Source organism: Rhinatrema bivittatum, chromosome 7 (assembly GCF_901001135.1).
Source record: "Rhinatrema bivittatum chromosome 7, aRhiBiv1.1, whole genome shotgun sequence".
NCBI lineage: Eukaryota > Metazoa > Chordata > Amphibia > Gymnophiona > Rhinatrematidae > Rhinatrema > Rhinatrema bivittatum.
The window spans coordinates 13384638-13407994 of record NC_042621.1 but is presented as its reverse complement, the minus strand read 5'-3'; the positions used below and the strand labels follow the sequence as shown (position 1 = coordinate 13407994).

The window sequence follows — 23357 nt, the reverse complement described above, 5'->3', positions numbered from 1 at the left end:
GGGAAGCATGGTTGATGTGGCCATTCTGGAGCTATCAGGATCATGTTGCCCAGATGTTTCTCTGCCATAATCCCTTGTCTACCAGAGGCCATGGGAGGGACAACAAAAAAGAATCCTTCGAGTCCATGGCAGCACCAGAGCTCCAATTCCTCTGTTATGTTCAGCGGCTGTAAAAACCGCAACACCTTGGTGTTCTCATTGGTCGGAATACCCCCATCTTCCGTCAATGAGACACATTGCTGCCTCTGACAGTTCCCATTCCATGGAGTCTAACTTTATCTGACTGATAAAATCTGCATGAATGTTCACTCCGGCGATGTGAGATGCGGTCAGCTGCTACAAGTGCTGCTCTTCACAGAGTATCAACTCCGGGGCCTCTCGAGCCACTGCCTGATTCTTGATTCCGCCTTGATGGTTGATGTAGTCCACCGTCGCCACATTGTCCGATAGGATCCGTGCTGAATGGCCACATATCCTTGGCAGAAAGGCAAGCAATGCAAAATGCACTGCTCTCATCTCAAACTGATTGATAGGTCATGAGGCCCCCTGTTTCAACCACTGGCCTTGCGCCGACTGATCTTGCCATGCTGCCCTCCATCTGGAGAGACTTGTATTGATGGTGACTATTATCCAATTTGGAATCTCCAATTTCACACCACGCTCAAGATTGATGCAAGTAAGCCACCACAAAAGACAGTTCCCGGCTTCCTTCTCTAACAGAAGAGGAAGATGAAACTCTTCTAATAACGGATCTAGCAGGAGAGAAGAGCCCCCCTGCAGGAGCCGCATATATGTGGATGCCCAATGCATTTATTCCAATATTGATGCCATAGAACCTAGCCACCTATAAATAGTCCCAGACTCTGGGCACTGATAGCTCTAGCAGAAGCCTAATCTGACTCTGCAATTTCAGCAATCTCTCTTGGTGAGAAACACTGTCTCTGTCCAGTGTGTTGAACTGAGCTCCCTGATACTCCAGAGTTTGTAAGAGAACAAAATGGCTCATTGCTAGGTTCACCAACTATCCTAGAGACTTCAAGCACATCTGTACCTTTTGTACTGATTGTTGACAGAGGTCATCTGATTTTGCACGAATGAGCCAGTCATCCTGATAAGGATACACCAGTACACCCTCCTTTTGCCTGAAAATGTTCCCTTAGGACCATTAACCTCTGGAATCTCTGGTGCTTCGGCCTGTTGGCTATGTGCAAATGCGCCTCTATCAAGGCAAGAGGTGCCAAAAAGTCTCCCTTGCGTACTTCTGATATGATGGACCTCAGAGTTTACCTTCTTTAAATCCAATATCTTTTGAATTGGATACGGAGGGAAAAGAAACAAGATGTTTAACTTAAAATTGACTTCTGACCACACTAAACGTGTTCAGGGTCTAAGCCAACAGACTTGGGCCATGCTGAGCGTATTCAGAGTCAGAGTCAACAACTCAGCAAGACATCTCTGTGAAAAAAGAACAACACTGTGCATCTGTAGCCAAATCTGCAATAGTGAAAAAAAAAATTATTTTCCTGACCTTGGATATAATAAGCTTAAAATGGCTGGATTAGCACTTTTTCAGTAGCTATATCTTCATTGCCACCAATGTAATTTTTCTTTTAAAAAGTATCCAGGTCCTTTTGAACTGATTTAGCATTAGAACCATAATTACTACTACTGGTGGCAAAATCTCTTAATTTAATCTCTTTTTGAGTGAACAAAGTTGGTGAAAGCTCTTATCCCCTTCAGTTTAAAGCAGTGGTTCCCAACCTTTTTTATTTCGTGCACACTAGCACAGGGGTCACTTCATTGTGGCACACCACCCACTGCCCCATCATCACTTTCTTTTCTCTTCCCTCTCCCCTACCCCTTGGCATCATCACCTCCTCCCTTCCTTCTTCCCCCAGCATCATAATCATGTGTCTCCCCTGGCATCATCTTCTTCACTTCCCTACCCCCCCCCCCCCCCCCCAGCATCATCATCACCACCACCACCACCACCTTCTCTCTCCCATCCCTTCTCCCTCCCTCATATTATCATCACCTTTCCTCTTCCTCACTCCCTGGCATCAACATCACCTTCTCTCTCCACATCCTCATCCCTGGCATCATCATCATCATCATCATCACTACCACCACCTTCCCTTTCCTTCTCCCCTTCTCTCTCAGACCACCATCATCATCATTATTACTTTCCCTCTCCTACCACCTTTTCCCCCACCCTTGCATTAGCATCACCTTCCACCACTCTCCTGCACCCCCTGGTATCACCTTCTCTCTCCAACTCCTCATCCCTGACATTATCCTCATCACCACTACCTTCCCTTTCCTTCTATCCCACCCCCTGGCATCATAATCACCTTCCCTTTCACCCACCCTCAAGCATCACCACTATCTCTTTCCCACCCCCCTCACATCTTCACCTTCCTTTCCCTCTTCTCACTCCCTGGCATCATCTCCTTCCCTCTCGTTCACCCACTGGCATCATCAATTTCCCCTCTCTTTCCATCCCCTGGCATGATCACTTTCTCTTCCCTCTTCCTCCACTCCCCATGCCAATCACCTTCTGTTCACTTTACCTTCAACCCTGGCATCAGTTGCGCTCTCCCTCACTTCCTGGCATCATCACCTTCCCTCTCTCTCCACTCCTCTCCCATTGACATCATCATCAGTCTTCCGTTTCCCCCACATCCTGGCAGCACCTTCCGTCAACCTCACTCCCTGGCATCATTATCACCTTCCCTCTCCTTCCACCTTTTCTCCCCACCCCCTTGAATCATCGTCTTCCTCCACTCATCTCCCCCAACCCCTGGCATCATCAACTTCCCTGTCTCCCATCCCCTAGCATCATCACCTTACACACACACACACACACACCCCTCTGTCCCTTTCCCCAATCCCTGCACAGCAAAAGTCTGGGAGCAGACTTACCAAGTGCTGCCTCTTCCTCCTTTGCCAGCCTCCCTCTGTAATCTGAACTGCAGGGGGCCAACAGGTTTCACAAGCCTGCAGAGCACCATTCAATTTCTGTTGCGCAGGACAACTGCCGATAAGCACTGCTCTCCGATGCCCCCTGCTGCCAGGAGGACATCCTGCAGGCCAGGAGGGAAATGGGAAATGAAACTGCAGCTGTGGCACACCTGCACTACAGCTCCGACACATCAGTTGGGAAGTGCTGGTTTAAAGGATGCCCCTTTGTTTTGTTTGAAGTTGGTTTGGTAAAACGATTATTTATGAGATCCCTTTAATATATTTATATAGTATAATTTTATTTCCTTGTAAATAGTCTTTTTCAAATACAACTAGCCCCCGTTTAGATAGCCTTTTTTATCATCTGTAAGCCTCTGTGTCCCCTTTTTTGGCGTGGTGGCGGCCTCTTTGTAACCTTTTCTAATATTTGCATGTTCTTTTTGAGGATGGGTGTCCATAACTGAACCTTGCACTCCAAATGTGGCCAGCAAAATGCCTTATATAATGGTAAGAGGAGATCCTCATTCTTTGCTTCTTCTCCCCTTTTAACGAATGGTAATGGTACCATTAGGCTGGTATTTGTTTGGCCCCGCATACTCATTCCCAGTTTCTTATCAACCAGTATACCCAGATCTTTTTCCAAGTTAGTTAGCAAGTGCTGCCCCATTCAGAGTTTATTGCACTTATCTGGGCTCAAGCCAGGGATCTTGTGACACCAGCAATGATGTGTGTGCATGAGTACCCAGTTCCCAGATTAGCTTACAAAAGGACAGAAAGAGCTATAAATCAATCTCCTATATTCTATATCATGGTGGAACATGTCGAATAGTAACACAAAAAGCCGCTTGTACTATAGACTAAAGAACATTAAAATGACCATCTAATCATATGCCTGAGAGTAAAAGTCATTGCCACAGGTAGCAACAGTAACATGGAATAGACTTAGTTTTTGGGTACTTTCCAGGTTCTTCTTATGGCCTGGATTGGCCACTGTTGGAAACAGGATGCTGGGCTTGATGGACCCTTGGTCTGACCCAGTATGATATGTTCTTATGTTCTTAGGCCGTATGATCTTTTTTCTGCCATCACATTTCTGCATAAAACTGTGTTTAACTCGCAGGTATGGCTTGCTATAAAACTGCCCACTGCTCTGTTCGCAAGTAAGTTTACTCGAGCTGAGTGGAGGCAATCCGAGGGATGGATTTGGGAAGGCGCATGCACATAATGTGTATAAATGTTCCCGAAAAATGTCCATGCACCATATAGAGGGCGTGTGGGTAGATTGTGGGGGGGAGGGATAATTTTTAAAGAGACTCTTATGCACATGAATCCAAGTTGAAAACTGGTGGAACTCAATGCATTTTGGCTGCCTGATTTAGGCGGCCTGTTTGAAAAATTAACCTCTTTGTGACAATTATGACAATTACAGCAGCAACACCTATGGTTGCATTTCACTGGCAGTGCCACCTCTCGGCATTTATGTGTTTCAGCTTGCATAGAAATCTGTCTCAAGGGTACATGGATATGTGCCAACAAAACCTTAAAAATATGTGCATGTCAGATGGTGGTATCACCGGCAGTGGGTGCCATAGTCCCACATGACACAGATTAAATGAGATTGATTTGTATCAATGCCTATGCTTTTTTTTTACCAATAGTGCACCATCCTCATCATCGACCACCATTTTCCTGGAAGCTGTAATCTTGGGGGGAAAGGGTTTATAGATTTCACTATATTACAGTTCTGTTAATGTGCCACTAGATCCTGCTCCTCTAAAGTCCAGGTTGCTATTCATCTACATAGTTGCATATGATAGGGATCTACCTTTGTGTATAAACATTGACCTATGGGGTAGTTTTCAAACTGCCTTCCTAAATTAGACAGCAAAAATGCACATTAGATACCAGTTTTAAAAGTGAACTTACATGCATAAATCCCACCCAGTTTACCTGCTTACAATTATGCCTGCTGTTATGCATGTAACATTTTGGGGGAAAATTCACGAGCATACTTTTGAAAATCCAAAAGTAAGTGTGTACATCTAAATCCCGCCCAAAAGAACGCCTCTGCTCACCCCGGGTAAACCTACACGCGTACAGGACATATATGCATGAGGTTACCCATATATCAGTCAGACGTTTTTTTTAACAGGTTATGCCTGCAGGTAAAATGCTGAGTTACCCATAGAGATGGCTTTTAAAATAGTTTAATCATAGCAAGTGACATAAAAATGTAATACTTTTGTTTACCTTTTATTTTTCCCTGTGACATGCAGATGAGATAGGTAGGTGCGTCTTCACACATACACATTTCCCACATACACATACACATTACACACATACACTGTATGTATTATCTCTAATGATAAAGATAGAGTTTAGGCAGTGTTAAAATTATATCCTTTATACATCTGATAAGTTTGGAAGAAGTGAAGTGCAGCTTTTGCAAGAATGGAGGAATGACATGCATGGCATGTGCTCTCTTATTGGCGTATGTTTGTTTAGTGGACCAGAGATAAATTTTACAAAATGATGACAACAAAATGAAGACCCATTTCTGCAACACCAAAGGGGAATTTGGGCATTTTTTTCCTCTACGTGTTTGATCATTCTTAAGAAACACCCATGTCACCTACTCTGCACAGTGGCCCAGCTGATGAATTAACATCTGTGAGGTTTTAGAAATTAGAAGTGGAGGCTTCTTGGACAAAGAGGTCTGTCAAAACTGATGCAAACACTCATGGATTGCTCTTTTGGTGCAGGGCTAAGAGATTTGGTTAAGTAAGAAAGAACATAATTAACTTCACTGTGCAAGGCTTCTCTGCCATCAGAACGTGGTAATCTTGTTGGTGGTGATGCTAACTATAATGGATGTTGTAGCCATTTTTCATCAAATGCTTGTTAGTCAATTTATTAGATCCTTAATATACTAATGCACTAATCTGGCAGGCATATCAAGTAATGAGCCAGATGTGCCATGCAGTGCAGTCCTTCAAAGTCACTGAAACTTGCAGGTTGCTAGCTCCTCATCAGTGCTCAGATAATTTGCAAATGTGCCATTTATCATTAAGAGCTTAGCAGATCTCCACAATGGGATAACACTGATTAGAGTCTAATTAATAGGATTTTTTTTCCACATGCAATATTGTTGGATCTGGCCCTGGAAAAAAAATTAAAAAATTGCCAGTGCTATAAATTAATTGAAGCAGATGATCAGGATCGGTTTGTCAGTGGTGAGGGTAATATACAGTTCACGGGGCTTTGCCTGCTATAAATAGTGTGGCCACAAAAAAAAAAGTCTTCATTAAAAGAAAAACCATGAAATAGGACATCCAAACTAAAATTGCATTGAATCTATTCAGTTATTATACTGGTAAAAATGACTGATAGTGTGAATGTAATAGGTTTTGCTTGGAAATAGCAATCTGAAGAATATTTCCACACACGCCCACATTTTCAAACACCGGCGCGCACAAATCCCGGCAGATACGCGCGTGGCCGGGCCAAGCGCATTTTAAAAATGGCCCGGCCACGTGCATATTTGCTGGTATTGCGCAAAAGGGCAGGCCGGGGGTGGGATAAGGGTGGGGCAGGGGCCGGCCGGGACAGCGCCATTAGACGCTATCCCAGGGAAGCATGCGCCGGAAGCTGGCCAGCGTGCGGAAGTTACTTCTGCTCTGAAGGACTTGTAAGTAAACAAAAAAAATTGGGGATAGATCAGGTTAGTTTAGGAGTTGGGGAGGAGAGGGGAAAGGGAAGGAAGGGTAGGTAGGGATGTAGGAAAGTTCCCTTCCAGTCCACTCCTTAATTGGAGGGAACTGGGAGGGACCTGGGGAAAAGGCCCGATCGCGTTGCTACGCGTACTTTACAAAATTCGCCCCCCCCCGCCTGCACATGTGAGTCGTGACCCGACCGCAAACGTGAGCGCCGATATTTGAAACCTGGCACGCATCTGAGCGCGGGAATCATATTTTTAACATACGCGTGCCGACGCACACATGTTATAAAATAGCCGCGCCCATGTGCGCAGGTTTTAAAATCTAGCTTTCAGAGAATAGAACAGCTGCAGCTGAGAGCATAAGACCTATGTCTTGCTTTTTCTTAAGAAACTTTTCAGCCCCTGAGGAATACTTACACAACGTAAAATTAAGTTTTGGGAAACTTACAAAGAATAAGGAGATAGTCAGTTTGTGGATTCTATTAACCGGAATTTGGCTAGATCTTGCATTGACCAAAACGTTAGACCTTCAGATTTGGTTTCTGAGAGCTCTGAAGTGCAGTAGCTGCCATGCCACTTGGTACTGTCGCCAGGGTAGGTCTTTAATCCACACACGCATGCACTCACGCACGTACGCACGCATATACATGTGCACACATACACACACACATAAACACACGCAAACAGTCACACACACACTTTTCAGCTGATCTGGAAAAAAGCAGAGGCTTTTTGGAGGCTTCCTGATTGGTTCTCTGAGGATAGGGTGTAAGGCACAAGCCCTTATCGAGAGCTGCAATTCCAGGAAACCAAGGCGGTTACCTAGTCTGGATCACATCTGCTGCTGTTTGCGCAAATATAAAATCAATAAAGCAGGACAGAGAGGAGGAGAGAATGAACAGCTTATCCCTTCATAAGCATTAAAGAAAGCAAATCAGATAAAAACCACCAGTCTAGTAAGAAATCTTTAATTTCTAATAAGCTTTAAAGAGTTGGAGTTGAGGGTATTTTTTTTAACAAACCAGTTTAAGTACATGCCTTTTGATTATAAAAGTACCTGAAATTGCCTAGAATATCAGCATGCATAACTTGTTAGTATTTACAGGTATTTACATACAAGAGAAAGCTCTACAGTTATTTACAGTCTACACGGAAGAGAAAGGCAGCATAATTGTATACTTTAAAAATCCAGTAGCCGAGTACTCAGCACATGCATATTAGGATCACATTTGCATGATAGAACGCAAAGATTTTTTTTCTTTTTAAGACATACCTTTTTAAAGTTTCTTTGCTAAGGTATAGCATAGTAAAGGTAAATTTTATTTCTAGTCTATTTGCATCAAGTGCTTTAAAATGTTCACTAACACAGTGGCAGCATTATTTACCCTGACGATTAAAGCGACAGTACACACAATAATTCCCTACTAACTAGCAGCAGCTGCTGGTGAATGAAGTACTACCTGTTTCTCATTATCCATGGCCCAACTTGCATGGCGCACTTTTTCTCTCTCCCTCTCCCTCCCCTTTCCCCTCTCTCTCCCTCTCCCTCCTTGTAAAGGCAGTGCCTAAGCTATCACCATTAATTATGGAAGTAATATAAATGAGACTCTATGTACTAAATGAAATATTAACAAGGCCTGTGTCTCTGAGCCTGAAAGATGCACCAACAGGCCTCACTTTACAACAGGTCATCTACGGAAGTCACACATACATTATAGAGAAATGCCGGACTTAGAGATCTAAGCCTAGACATTAGAAACCTGTTTGCTATGTTTGTATTATTGCAAAATACATTCCCTTGATTAGTTTCTGGAAGACAGAGTAAATAGTTAATTTCTTGCCATGTTTTGGCCCCATTGTGACACCCTGTGTGTTTTTTTATATGTTAAATGCAGTATAATGATCAACATAAATCAAGCATAAATTTTGAACCCTAAAGGCTTAATTCACCTAAATTCAAGACTTAGAAAAGCTGATTGCATCGGACAAAATGGACTCTTGTCCTGAAAAGCTGCTGCCTCAATAAATCCGTTAGCCTACACGAAGCACCAGAACTCTGCGGCCGTTTTGCTGCTACGGGCTAATGCGGCTGCCGCTCTGGAAGTTACTGGCAGAAAGATATTCGCTGAGTTTGGCAAAAAAAGGGAGTAGAGCAGCATGACTCACAGGCCCTGCATAGCTTGCGAAACCCAAATGTAGATTTTAAAGATTGGCTCCCCACGCAGATTTGCATAATACTTTTAGCAGCTTCCATTGCATTATGCTTGAGCCTCATTCCTTACTGGATATGCAGTCACTCTCCTGACATTGTCGACTTATGGAACTGGGTAGAAAAAAGCGACCCGAGCATGCTCTGACCATGAAGTCAGTTAAAAATTCTTCAGCCACCATACTGCTTCACATAAATATTCTGCAAAGCATTTGCACAGCCCAACTTCATAGAAAGCGATGATAAATCACCAAAAACTTGAAATCTTTTATTTACTGGGTAAAATTTTGTTTTTAAAATGTTCATAAAGAAATAAGAAAGAAAATAATGAGTTAGGGAAATGTGTTATGTTGAATTCAATTCATTTAATTAAAAAAAAAAAAAAGGTCTCTTGCACACTGCATACTTTGGCAGGAGCTGGCTGCAAAAAAATCTATTTTATTCATGCAATAAAAGCTTGTTTTCAGAAGGACGAATATGTGTTCCATAATTGTCCTATTGAACTGAAGGATAGTAATTGTGGTGCTTCCCCAAGTCTGCAAATGCATACAAATGGAGATAACCATCAAGAAAAGTGGAGAACCAAACCATCGAATCATAGCCACATAGTATGAGGAAAGGTCAAATGCATAAGCGTCCAAAAGTTTATTATCCAAACTCTTTAAGTACAGCTTAACGATGTGACATCAAATAAACAATGCTGTGTTTTATTTTGTTGCTCACGGTCCCCCAACATGGACCATGTTTCTCTGAACATCAAAAGGGACCTTAATCTGTCAATGAATGAACAATAAAATGTATATAAGAATTCCAAACAGGACACAGCAAAAACAAGATCAAAAACACAACCAGATACAAACGCATCAATTCAGCACTTACAAAATTTACAGAGAAATACACATTTATATCGTGAATGACACATCAAGCAGAAGTTCCGGTGAAGTGTGTTTAAATAAGTCAAAAAGTGCCAAATTAGATGGTCTCAAGAGCCTCAATTGTCAAGTCAACAAGGGGAAGGCGGAGCCATATGAGAACCGTCAAAATATACAACAATTATATGTAAACCATAATGAAACAGTTCAGGGCATAGTGACATAAAACAGAAAGAGTAAAGCATTCAAAGTAAACAATATAGAACATGATGCTCCCCTCAAAAAAATAAAAATAAATTACCAACCATTCAATGTTGTTATTTAATTCAAGGGGGGGGGATACCATATTCAGGATATGTATCCATCTTTGCTCATGTTGTACTAGAAAACGTGAGAAATCACCTCCATGGATTGAATAAGAACATATAAGTACATTAAAAAGTTGTGAGAGATGGTGCTATTTCTCCTGCCAATATTGTTCGAGAGGCGCGTTTTCAGGAAGAAACTGAATACAGGAGCAATGTTCAAAAATTCTGCTGCCTGTTCATAAACTTTGCAGACATTGCAGAGCTTGGGTTTTTTCTTTAATGTTGATTTATTTCTTTTATTATTCATTTCTTTTATTGATACTTCGTCTGGAAGAAAGTTACCTCTTCGGTCTGCAACTGATTGTTCATCTAAAGGAGTTATCTGATCTATGTGGGTCAGACATCATGCTGTATTAGGACAAGAATTTTTGAACATTGCTCCTGTTTTCGACAACTTCATGAAAACGCGCTTCTCGTATAACATTGGCAAGAGAAACTGCACCATCTCTCACAGGTTTATTTTTTTGCACTTGAACTATGGTTCTTATTCATTCCATGGAGGTGATTTCTCATGTTTTCTAATGCAACATGAGCAAAGATAGATTCATATCCTGAATATGGTATCCCCCCATGGATTAAATAATAACATTGAATGGTCGGTATTTTTTTGAGGGAAACATCATGTTCTATAATGTCTACTTTGCTTTAGTTTTCTATTTTATGTCACTGTGCCCTGAACTGTCTCATTATGGTTTACATATAATTGATGTATATGACCATTCTGATATGGCTCCGCCCTCCCCTTGTTGATTGACAATTGAGGTTCTCATGATCATCTAATTTGGCACGTTTCTGACTTATTTAAACATACTTTACCGGAACTTTCGCTTGATGTGCCATTCACAATGTACATGTGTATCCCTCCGTAAATTTGGTAAATGCTGAATTAATGCATTTGTATCTGATTGTGTTTTTTTATCTTGTTTTTGCTCTCCATGTCCTGTTTGGAATTCTTATATACATTTTATTGTTCATTCATTGACAGATTAAGATCTCTCTCAACACAGCTCAGCGAAACACAGTCCATGACAGGGGACCATGAGCAACATAAGAAAACACAGTATTGTCTGTTTGATATCACATCATTCGATATTTTGGATAATAAGCTTCTGGACACTTAAGTATCTGACCTTTCCTCATACTATGTGGCAAATGGAGATAACCACCATGATAAGAGGGAGATACTATGATCACCTACACTGGCTCTTTAAAGTGGATTTTGCAGGGGAATATTTTAGCCAGTGTTTATAAATGGGGATTTTTTTTTTATTTTTAAATTGATACGTATCCGCTGTCTTTTTGTAAACATAAGTTTTTAAACATGCAAAATCACCCCACTAGGAAGTGGTGGAAGCTTCATGTCTGCAATAGCACTCGAGCCCAGGCTTGTACTAGCCTAAAACATAAGCAAATATATTTAAATCTAAAAGCTGCCTGAAGGCAAATAAATGGCATATGTGTATTTGGGAGAATAGGTGTTTGACATCTCTATGGCCAGATCAGAGATTGTAAACGGAGTATGTATGGTGGAACTGCCCACTGCAAATGTCTCTTTTTTTCATGCCTTGGTCATTGCCTTTTTTTGTTGATAAATATCTACCAAAGAACTGTTTTTATAGCAGTCACCGTACATACCTTTTGCTAATATTCTAGTTTTATCCTAAAAAGTCTAATCATTTCCTTTATGACCCTCTGCTTGTCTGCAGTACAGCAGCTAAAATGTGACCCATGTTATAATGTTTCACCAAGAAACAAGGGAAAAAGTCAGTTGTTGGTATCTGCTCACTATGGTGATATTCTTCCTTTCTTTATATAATTCTTTTGCAGCATTATCTCTGGAAAGATGGCTTATTTTGTCTGGCAAGAGTTATAAAAATACTATTTATATTTCAGCTAAGGTTAAGCATTCAAAAAACAGCAAAAATAAAGTCCTTCAAAGTCAGCCAAGATTAGGAGTGAAACATTTTTTGTCAACAAATTCTCCTTGTCCTGTTGCATTTGTACACAGTGTTAAAAATTGAATCCAGGTTTCCTTCTGTTTAAAAGTTGAAATCCGGGTTTGATTTTGCACCTTAGAAAAGCCGGTCATTAGAAAATGCAAAATGTCAATCACCTTGGGACCCTTCCACATCCAAAAGTGACCTGCACTTTTCACATTTTGGTTGGCAGCATGCTGTTAGCATCTGTTTAAAATGGATCTTAAGTATGACCTAAGGAAAAATAACATCACCATTGCTCTGTGCCACATAGAAATTGTCATCTGGTTATTTTCAGCTCAGTATGTTCCAAAGGGAACGTTTAACTGAACAAGTCCAAGACATACATGTGGCATACATGAGGATTCATTTTTGGTGTTCCAGGGTTGGCCTCTTCAATTTTTCATTAAAAGTGTCTGCCATAGTCATAACAAATGGGCTAAACATTTTTTTTATATTAACTTCACAACAGAACTGATCACCTATACTGGGTTCCATTTTGGGGAATAAGCTGAATTATTTTCACATGAAATAACGCAGTAACATTAGATGATGGCAGCCAAGGACCAAGTGGCGCACTTAACCTGCCTTGCTGTTCCCATCTACACTGCTCTATTGCTAAATCCCGTATGGCATAGTACATTGTGTTAAAATGCAACATTTGTGGTAAATATGCTTGTGCTATAATGCAGGTAAGCAAGTACAGTGTAAATAATCATGATTAAATTGTAGTTTGTACAGTATTCAGAAAAACAGAGTTGAACCAAAAGGCTGATACTTACATTTATATGAACATTAGTTAAATATTTTGATTATTGCATAAATGATATTTTTGAACAATTCTTAAAAATACATATATTGTAGCATAACTCAATCATATTCTTGTAATGCTAATAGCAATTAGGTAATGAGTGCATATTCTGCTTGAGCATATTCACACATAACTTGCTTATATACATATTAATGTCTACATTATTTCCTGGACTATGGATAGTCTATCATGAATGTTCAGTGTGTAACATTGTCTGAAAAGTAGCATTTGAATTGAATCAATGGTGGGTGGTTGTTTTTTAAAGCTAGAACCAGCTACATCATTATAGGATGGGGGTTGGGGAAAACCTTGATGAAGCAGGTAATTAACCATTACAAATATTATAGCTTTGAGTCTTAGTATCCAGTATTTTACCAGCAGATATTTATACTCCTGCATATTCTTGTATTTGATATTATGAAAAGGCTTTAAAATGTGAAACAGAAATGGTATAAATTGATTGGCTACCCACTGCCACACAGCCTTGTCCACAATAGCTAGTAAATGCATGAGAAGTCTAATCACCAATCTCTTTTCATCAGTTACTACGCTCACTCCATTTTATAATATCAATATAGCAGGCCAGTCTTTTTATTTATGCAGATTGTTGCATTTTGGAGTGGCAAAAGAACAAGACCAGAGGCCAACATAAGTGAGGTATGCAATAATCCATCATTATTGCGCAACCTTTTGGGTCTTGTTGCTTAACTTTTCCCTTTCAAGACTTACATCATTCAAGTTTCAGTTGGGTTTTTTTTTTTCTCTGTCCTGCAGAAAATGTTCTAACCAGAATCCTTGAGCCGTCATGGTCAAGGTTTTCTTGTGGGTTTGAGGGAAGGGAGAATCTGGCACATGGGTGTGGGATTTTATTTATTTATTTAAAACATGTACATGTGAAACAGTAAGTCAAGCGAAGTTTTATCTTATGTCATCTTTTATTAGCTCATATTTGGAAGGGCAAAAGCTTTCATTTTCCCTTCAATTTAGCAATGGCAATCCCTTCACACTATAATTCACCACTGAATACCAGCCTTGTCAGGGCCATCTCATTTCATCCTAAACGATAACCAGTATCTATCACATTTTTTTTTCTCTTTTACTTCATTATTGTGTTTTTTGATCATTTTGTGGTATATTGGCTAACACCCTGAGATGGATAATTAATAAATACAAATAAATAAATAAACTCAGTAATAAGCTTTCAGGGCTATGTACAAAAAGTGTGCTAGCACTGGCAGTGCCAATTTTAGCATGCTTTCTGAATGTGCTCAGTACATCATGTTTAGTGCCTAATGAATGTATTAAGATGAAAGTATGCAGGACTCAAGCACTGTGCATATCCATGTAATTCCCCTGCGTTAATCAGCTGAAAGTTAAAGTGCTCATTCAACTCGTGGAAACATGAACCACATACCACCCCCTTGCATACCCACATTAACCAAAACTGACCCGTGGCCATCTCCCTGCTCCCTTACCAGCAGGCCAAGCTGGCAGGACAGATCCTACTTGTTACCATTTCAGCCTCCAGCAAAGATATGATGCTGCCTGGTTGCATATGGTTTGAATTTTGCAACACCAAATCTATATTGGAGGCCAAACCAGTATGAGGTAAGACATAATCCATTTGCCAACTTGGCCTGGTGGTAGGCGGTAAGTAGATCTAAGAAAGCAGAGTGGGTGATGTTTTGGGAGGAGGGCGACGTTTGCAGGTCTGAGTGGGTGATGATGCCTCAAGAAGGAATCCAGGGCTCTGGGGAGCTGATTTTTCTTGTTGGTCCATTGGCAATCTTTAATTCTTACCATGTTGGGTCAGTGTGTTAGGAGGTAATTACAGCTGAGACAAGAAGCTAAAAATAATGCAGTAAAAAGGAAACATTTAATTCAGCTATTGGTCCAGAGTTCTTAGTAATTAACATGGTAATGGGAAGGGAAATCATTATTATGCCATTTGCATGCTTTGCAAATGCAGGTGCATTCATTTTTAATATACTTGCATAATACATTGAAAAATGCCACTTTTGGCCTATGGTCGGGCCTTAGTAAATCGGGTGCTTTTAAAACCTCATGAACAGGTGCACCAGGCATAGTGCATAATAATACATAAGCCCTTAAATTTGTTAACATATATCAAGCATGAGCTGAGCTGAAAATAGACATAACTATCTTATGTGGTTGGTTTGATTTTAAAGAATGATCTTCACAATCCTTTTTTTTTTTTTTTTTTATGGAACTAACATCAATCAATTTCTGAGGTAACAATTTCCCTAAAAATACTGCAGTCCTAAAGTACTTCCAGCAGGGCAATTTTAAACTCCACTGCATGCTCGCTCTGAAAGCCATGGAAAAATGGAGAGGGTGTGGAGGTTACCATTTATTCCACCATGTGAAATGTCTTCACATTACCTCATCTCCTTCACGGCTGTATAATAAATTATTCTGCTCCATATATCGTGCTCCCAGTGCTGCCGTATTCCTTTGCTGGGTTTGCACTTGGAAACTGTTTGCTTTTCCTAACAGACCCAAGATGAATAACAACAAAAGCATGGGAAGTTTACAGGCAGACCTTCACTTTTAATTTTGTCAAAACAGCTCAGTGTAAAGGTAGCTGTTGGTCACGATGGCTTGCATCGCTTGGAATTTAGAATCTTGCAAGGTTTGTTGGCCTCTTGCCTTTTCACCTTTGGCCTTGGTCGTCCTCCTATGGTACCTTGCCCTTTCCATAACTGCTGGACCAGCAATTGCTTAAAGGAATCTGTCACCAAAAATGTTTTCCATTACTTTGCAATTAATTATTTTAACCTTGACACAACTTTAATAATAAAATATTGAATTTTACTAAAGCAATCTAATGACTTATTTTATAACCATTGCATTCTCTATAGCTTGGCATATAAACTAGTCTGAGCAATGGATTATAGGGAAGCCATTGAAAACATTTTGGTGGTATTGCTTTATCAGGAGGCTTTTTCGATTTTAGTTTAAAAATGTAAAATTAAAATATTTGGAGAATTCTATATGTCTCCACTGTAAATATCATTAGATTCTCTGTAGTTAAATTGTGGAGTTTTCATCACTCGGCTTAACCTCACCCAGCCTTGTCAGGGTCATGTCCTTTCATCCTAAATGATAACCTGTATTTACATGTTCCCCCAAAGTTGAGTCATTGAGAAGGCATCCAACAGTATAATAAGGAATCTCTAGACCCATAACACAGGCTATCCTGTGGATACCAGTGAAAGCATTCTGATATTTTAGTCTGCAACTGACAGCTTATTTATAACTCCCCACTGCCCAGAGATATACATTATTAATTGAAATTCAGTGCCATCCGTTAAAATGTTAGGCCTCCAAATATCAGTTCAATCCCCCGAAACTGCTTAGTGCATCTGTACCAACAAAAGATTTTTGGAAGGTAGCAAGACTTTAGCCTCACCACTAAATAAACAGCAATTGCTTTAAATCCCACGCTGCTGCAGTTTTAAGATTGCACCACATGTCCGACAAATGATTTGCGAAAGAGACTGATGAATCCTTATTACCAAGACACCCTTTAGAATCCAAAGATTCCTAGGTAATTTTGCATATATACAAAGATTGATGGCATAAGGTTAGCCTGGCAGCTTGCAAATGTTTGACTGGATCGGAAGTGGCATTTAAGCATAATTAAACATTCAGTTGGGCTTCTGAAAAATTCTTTATCCTGTGTATTCATCATTCTAACTCACTGCCTTTGTTACACATTAAAGATGGTTGACCCCAGCTTCTGATAATTTTAAAATGTGTTTAGGTTCCTTGAAGTTTCTTTTACTCTACTGTTTACATGTAAAAAAAAAAAAAAAATTGCCACAAGGAGTACATTCTTTAAGACTTAGTTTTAACAAAGTTAACAATTCTTTTATATGGTATTGTAATGTTTTTTCCCATTATGAACACGCCTGGCACAAAATGCCCGGCTTTGGAAGTCATTCAATAGTGATTAAATTGCTGGTTATTGGACGCTTACTCTTGGTTCACCACCATGGAATTGTTTACTGATTAGATTTCCCTGACATCTTGTTCTGTCATATGCTGACAATATCCAAACTGGAAAGTTGATGAGCAAAAATAAATGAATTTGTTTTTAAGCTTTCACGATATCTTATTGTCGAAAAAAAATCCACCTAGGAGATTTTATTCATAAGGGGGATGGGGCATTTTTGGCAAACACAATGTTCTCTGGTCTAAGGGAGAGAGGGCTTGTGTTCTGCCCTCATATTTTTACACGGCCTTCACGTAACATTGGGTTTCAGTGACGTGCCACTTCCCCCATTGCTGCGTTGACCTTAATTGCCGTCAGATATATTAGGAAAAGCTTCTGTGTTTGAGGCAAATTAAATGCTTTCCCTTATGGATTTCTTTTACTGCCTCCAAACGAAGTTTCAGAGAATGTATGAAAGGGATGGGCAAACCTAGAGGATCCCTACGATGACTCAAAATGCTCGAGATTATCAAATGGGGTTGAGTGGTTCTATTGTCTAAAATGGTTTAAAAAAAGATGGTGTTTTCTCTCAAGCGCTAGCAGGCATCAGTAAATGTGCCTATTTTATTATTGTGAACAGTACAGTTTGATTTATGTATAGGAGCTTATTATTTAAAAAAAAATTATAAACCCCTTCTTCTAGTCTATTACTGTCCCACTGCATCTTTGTTATATACAAATCTGAAATAGTCTACCAAACCAGAAACTTGATTGGCTGAGCATCTCATGATGCTTTTTAATGTCTAAATATAGTGCTATTTGCATATCCAGTAACAATAACATGACGAGCTTCTCTAATAGCAAATTCCAGGTCAAAATATTTGATGATTTACTTGCTTCAGTGTACTGGTATTTTGGTTCAACATGCTTTTCCCTTTTTTATATATATATATATATATAAAGACACCAAAACAGAGCATGGCTTCTTACTTCCCTGACAGTGTTAACATTCAACTATTAGGCTAGATAAACAGAATTACTTCTTTCTAAACAAAACATTTATGCAGTTTAATTACACATTTGAAACCTATGTGCAAGAGTGGATTTGCATATTTTGACAGTAGGCCAGAATTTCCCAAATGCGGTCCTCTAAATCTTCAACCATGTCAGGTTTTTAGGTTATCCGCAATGAATATTCATAACTTTCTGCATGCATGTGAGCTAAGAACTGGCTTCGTCTGAATGTTCTTGGTTATTCTGAAAAGCAGGCCAGAGAGAAGTGTCAGGATAATGACCAGTAGAGAGATGAGAAGATAAAATACTGGAGGCAGGAGAGGTAAAGCCATTTTTCCCCCCCAGTTGATTAATGTAATGCTTCCAGGCATGTTTAAACCACTATCTTTTCTTAAGTTACAATACAAAATTCATTCAATTCTCCCTAGCGTTTGGAAATCTTCCCATTTCTGTTTCAAATGGATTTACTAAGAGGGAAGCATTCTCCAGTGGACAACATTTTAAAGTCATTTGAAGGAATTCTTGTATTTGTTTGCAGAAATGCAGACAGGTTTAAACATACCTTCATCAGTTTTTGACCAGATCATTTGCTCAAGAACTGTTTTAGGGGTTGCCAATTTCTACTAAATTGGCCCTATTTACGGACACCCACATCTTAACCTCAGTTAGTTCTCCCAAAGGTCAAAATCTTTTCTGCTCTCCCTTACTTAGAAATGGTTTGGGTTTCAAGCAAAGCAACAGGGATTCACTAAACCCGTTTTGGCAAATATTGTCTGTGTAGGTAGGGCCTGACTGTTGGAGTGAGCAGTTTACATGTTTAGAGCCAGGCCCAGCTCTAGTCTGCAGTGTCTGCACCCAGGTTTGATTTTCATGCTTGGCAAAGCACGTTAATTGACCAGAGCCATGGCATGCAAATAGATTTCAAGAATATTCATGCTGGATATCCTAGAAAATAGACTGGTTTGTAGTCCCTGCAGAACCGGTGTTTGTGAAACCTGATCCATCAGCTTTCAGTCTGGGGTCAAAGAACCGACAGCGATACTAACATGTCCGACAGGAAGTGTACTTCATTGTAACGTGTTCTTGGTAGTACGGGTTATAGCTTCTCGCAGTCTGTATTGCCGTAACATACATTAACCATGTAAATTCTGTTTTGTTTGCAGAAAATGTATAATTATATTTAAGGCCCTACTTAAATTGTGATAGAGGACTAATATTGTGGGATTCACAGTTTCTGCAAAACTGCAATTTAATAGGGCCTTACTGGTCCGCTGTTCCATGTTGGTGGGACCTAGCGCTCAGCTGTTTCCTGCCATTTTATCTCTCTTGCCCACTACTTAGCCATGACTATTGGAAGTTCATCCCACAATTTAGATAGGGCTCTAATTATAATTTAGAAATAATAGCTAATACGTAGCACACAATCTGCATTTCAAATATTATTAAAGCCGGTGTTTTTTAGATTTGACTTCCTCATTTGATGTGCTTTCAAAATTGTCATTCTTCCTTTTTTTTTTTTTTTTTTTTACCCCTCTCTAGCAACAAGGAGCTGCCACCACCATCTATTGTGCCACCACTCCAGAGCTGGAGAGCTTGGGAGGAATGTACTTTAATAACTGCTGTCGCTGCTTGCCTTCGCAAGAGGCCCAGAATGAAGTGACGGCGGCGGCTTTGTGGGAGCTGAGCGAGCGACTGGTCCAAGAAAGAGCTGGCAGGCTTGCAAACTAACGGGGGGAGCGCCCGCAAGGATCAAAGCAGTCAGAGCGTGTGCTCGCTCCAAACTGCCAACTTTGGACGCTTTCCAATCGTATTATCTAGAGGGTTTCCATAGACCTGCCATACAGATTAGCTAATGTTAAATAAAATAACAGCAGCCACAACACAGTGAAAAATGTGAAATACTTCTGGGACATGGGGAACACCATAAGTTGAATGGGCAATATCTCTTTCTTGATCTTGGAGAAGCTTGGTTTTTCTCCATTTTGATTGAAGCCTGCTCAGAGCATATCCTTGGATGAACGGCTTGGCACCTTTGAAGTTACACGAAGCATAATGCAGAGTTTTTGTCACTGACATGTACAAACACAGTTACTTTAAAGAACGTGACCTTGTTTTTGGTGATTGCTTGCTGCTAGCTATGTTCACTGGGAGATGATAGGAGGCTGGGGTGAGAGGGAAGAGGGCTGCAGGAGGGAGGCATTTGGTTTCCCCTATCTAGTTTTATTGGGCATGGCAAAGAAAGCTGGTCCTCTTTGACCTAGAACTGAAAACATAATTGCACTGTTTGTGAAAGAAAAAAACCAAATTAAAAAAGCAAGTGCTGACTGAAATGTTAACACACAGTAGAAAGTCAGTCACTCCACTGCTGATTAAATATTGCAAAATTGCTTTTTTTTTTTTTTTTAAGCTTGTAATAAAAGGTGCGTTGCAAAACAGTTCCTTACAACATAATATAGATGTAAGCAGGAAGATATTGACTCCTTAGGAAGACACAGGATGCATTCGGGGGTTAAAGATTTTTTTCCACCATTTCCTTTAGTCACAGTCATTCTCCCACTGGGTTCACATTGTTGGCGAGTGGAGGGGAAAGGAGTTGGGAGGAGTTCCATTCTCCTGTTGCAACTTCATTTTTTTTATTATATTCAAAATGTCTTGTCTTTTTTTTTTTTTTTATTTTCTCAAGATTTATTAAAAGAACATGCTCAGATAACATTGCCTGTAGAGAAAAAAATGTCTAGTCTCTTTACATGTTTTGTTCCATCTTAGAAAAGAAAACCAGAGAAAAATAAAAGAGATTCTTGCGGATGCTGTGTTAATGCTCCTCCTCTCCTCTTTTTGGGTTTTTATTTTACTGTTGTGCTTTATGGCAATTTCCAGGCCAGAAGTTGTCGTTCCAGCATTGTGTTTTTCTGTTAAAGAAAGAGAAACAGAGGCCGTTAGTCAAAGCTCAGATACTTTGCTTGTTATTTATATTCAGTAATAGCTTGCTGTCTTCTGTGATTTTTCCTAATTGGAGTGCGTGCATGAAAATCTAATACTGTACTGAATTATCATGCTTGCACGCACATCACTTTTAACCCCAGTGCTCCAGTTACCTCTCACATGTTAAGTGCCATTAGAGCAAATTCATCTTTCCAGACGAGAGTTGGGGGGACAGAAGAATTGGTATTTTATCAGCCCAATTAAGAACAAGATGCTAAGCCAAAATAGTGCCTGGTTGGGAGAATATGGGCAAGAAAAAATGCAAGAGAATGTTTTATTTTCTGGTTTCTTTTTCACCTTTTGAATTGTGTCCACCTCCCATTATCATAGTATATGTTAAGCTATTCCTAGAAGGACCAAGTTTGCCCATAGGATTGCATAAACAGACATGCACTAGGCCCTTTCTTGTGTGAGGAGTGAAAATGGACCCAGGTACGTCTGCTGCTGAATACACCCACGTAAAGTAACCTGGGTAGCTTTAGGACAGTTTTACTCTCCTAAATTTACCTGCATAGGACTGAATAGTGTGGCACTATCCCGATAAATTTAGGTCACTGCACCCTGCCTTTTTTTTTATCCAGCTGGATTTTACCTGTAGAAAAAGTTTGCCCATAGGATTGCATAAACAGACATGCACTAGGCCCTTTCTTTAAAGTACAGATTGATTTCTTGGGGTTTTTTTTTAATATGATAGATTGTATTTGTCATTTTTACTGCTCTGTTGTACACCGCCTTGGACAACTGTCGCTAAAGAAGTATACAAATTATTCAAATACAAATAATAAATGAATCTTCAACACTCGACTCTAATGATGTAGTGTCCCTTACATTTTCATAATCCATTGCCAAACCATGAAGGTGCTGCTAAGGACTTTTCACTTATGGTTGTCACTTTCTTTTAAAGAAGTCCACATGTAGCTAGCTAGCTATAAATACAGAGAGATAGTACTACTCTTTATTTAAATTAGCACTAGGTTTTTCCCACTTCTCTATCCTTATAATAACAATCTGTGGCTCTTGAAGACTGGAAACGTGCATAAATACATAAGGAAAATGTGTCATCAGCAACAGACTAGTCCATCTGGGACAGTGTGAGGAGTGAAAATGGACCCAGGTACGTCTGCTGCTGAATACACCCACGTAAAGTAACCTGGGTAGCTTTAGGACAGTTTTACTCTCCTAAATTTACCTGCATAGGACTGAATAGTGTGGCACTATCCCGATAAATTTAGGTCACTGCACCCTGCCTTTTTTTTTATCCAGCTGGATTTTACCTGTAGAAAAAGTTTACCTGGTTACAGTTTTGCCAGTTGGCAGGATGCGGAATTTAAATGTATTTTTCTTGCATGTTTCTGTAAACCTTCCCAGAGTCTCTGTAAATTAGGCAGTATGGGGTGGGTTTTAAGAGCCCTGCTCGCGTAAATCCGCCCGGATTTACGCGAGCAGGGCCCTGCATGCCGGTGCGCCTATGTTCAATAGGCCTACCGGCGTGCGCAGAGCCCCGGGACTCGTGTAAGTCCCGGGGTTTTCCGAGGGGGGGCGTGTCGGGAGGCGGGGACGAGCGGCGTGCCGTTTTCGGGGCGGGACGAGGCGTTTCGGGGGGCGGGCCCGGGGGCGTGGTTTCGGCCCGGGGCGGTCCGGGGGTGTGGCCGCGCCCTCCGGAACCGCCCCCGGGTTGCGTCTAACCCGCTGGCGCGCGGGAATTTACTTCTCCCTCTGGGAGGCGTAAATCCCCCAACAAAGGTAGGGGGGGGGGGTTTAGACAGGGCCGGGGGGGTGGGTTAGGTAGAGGAAGGTGAGGGGAGAGCGAATTCCCTCTGAGGCCGCTCCGATTTCGGAGCGGCGGCAGGCTGCGCGGCTCGGCGCACGCCGGCTACACGGAATAGGCAGCCTTGCGCGTGCCGATCCAGGATTTTAGTGGATACGCGCGACTACGCGCGTATCTACTAAAATCCCACGTACTTTTGTTGGCGCCTGGAGCGCCAACAAAAGTACACGAACGCGCCGTTTTTGAAAATCTACCCCTATATAAACTGGAGAAAATAAAATCTTGGATTTTGTCTGGCTAACCAAATTTATCCACACAATCCCTTTTCAATATTGACGACAATGTTTTTATGTATTTTTATTATTATTTATGAGAAGGCCAAAACAAGCAGTTCTCTAGCTAGTCCAGAGAAAGATTGCCCTGTGAGCAGGGCCGGAGGAACCACTAGGCGAGCTAGGCCTGTGCCTAGGGCGCTGAGATCTAGGGGGCGGCGCGGCAGGTGGCAGAATTTTGAAAGGGCAAAAAGTGCCCTTTCAAAATTCTGCCAGCCCCCCGCCTCGCCGCGCCATCCTCCCGACGCCCCCGTTGTGGTCCAGCAGAGGGCCCGGGAGCGATCTGCCGCTCCCGGGGCCTCGGCTGCTACTAAGCAAAATGGCGCCGGTGGCCTTTAGCCACTACCATGTGACAGGAGCCAACCAATGGCACTGGTAGCCCCTGTCA

General features: G+C 40.9%; 2 protein-coding genes across 6 annotated transcripts in view; one reads left to right on the top strand and one right to left on the bottom strand.

Annotated features, from left to right (window-relative positions):
- Window positions 1-21673, top strand: part of WWOX (WW domain containing oxidoreductase) — a 1431301-nt gene extending 1409628 nt beyond the window's left edge. The window contains exon 9 of the mRNA XM_029608165.1: window positions 19427-21673. Coding sequence (XP_029464025.1) covers window positions 19427-19615 — 189 coding nt within the window. The 3' untranslated portion in view covers window positions 19616-21673. The remainder of the gene's footprint in view (window positions 1-19426) is intronic.
- MAF (MAF bZIP transcription factor) overlaps window positions 15097-23357 on the bottom strand; it is a 438038-nt gene continuing 429777 nt past the window's right edge. For all 5 annotated transcript variants that reach the window (XR_003857665.1, XR_003857666.1, XM_029608164.1 and 2 more), the window contains one exon: window positions 15097-20796. Coding sequence is in view for 1 of the 5 variants with exons in the window: in XM_029608161.1 (XP_029464021.1) it covers window positions 20736-20796 (61 nt within the window). In the remaining 4 variants the exon portion in view is untranslated. The remainder of the gene's footprint in view (window positions 20797-23357) is intronic.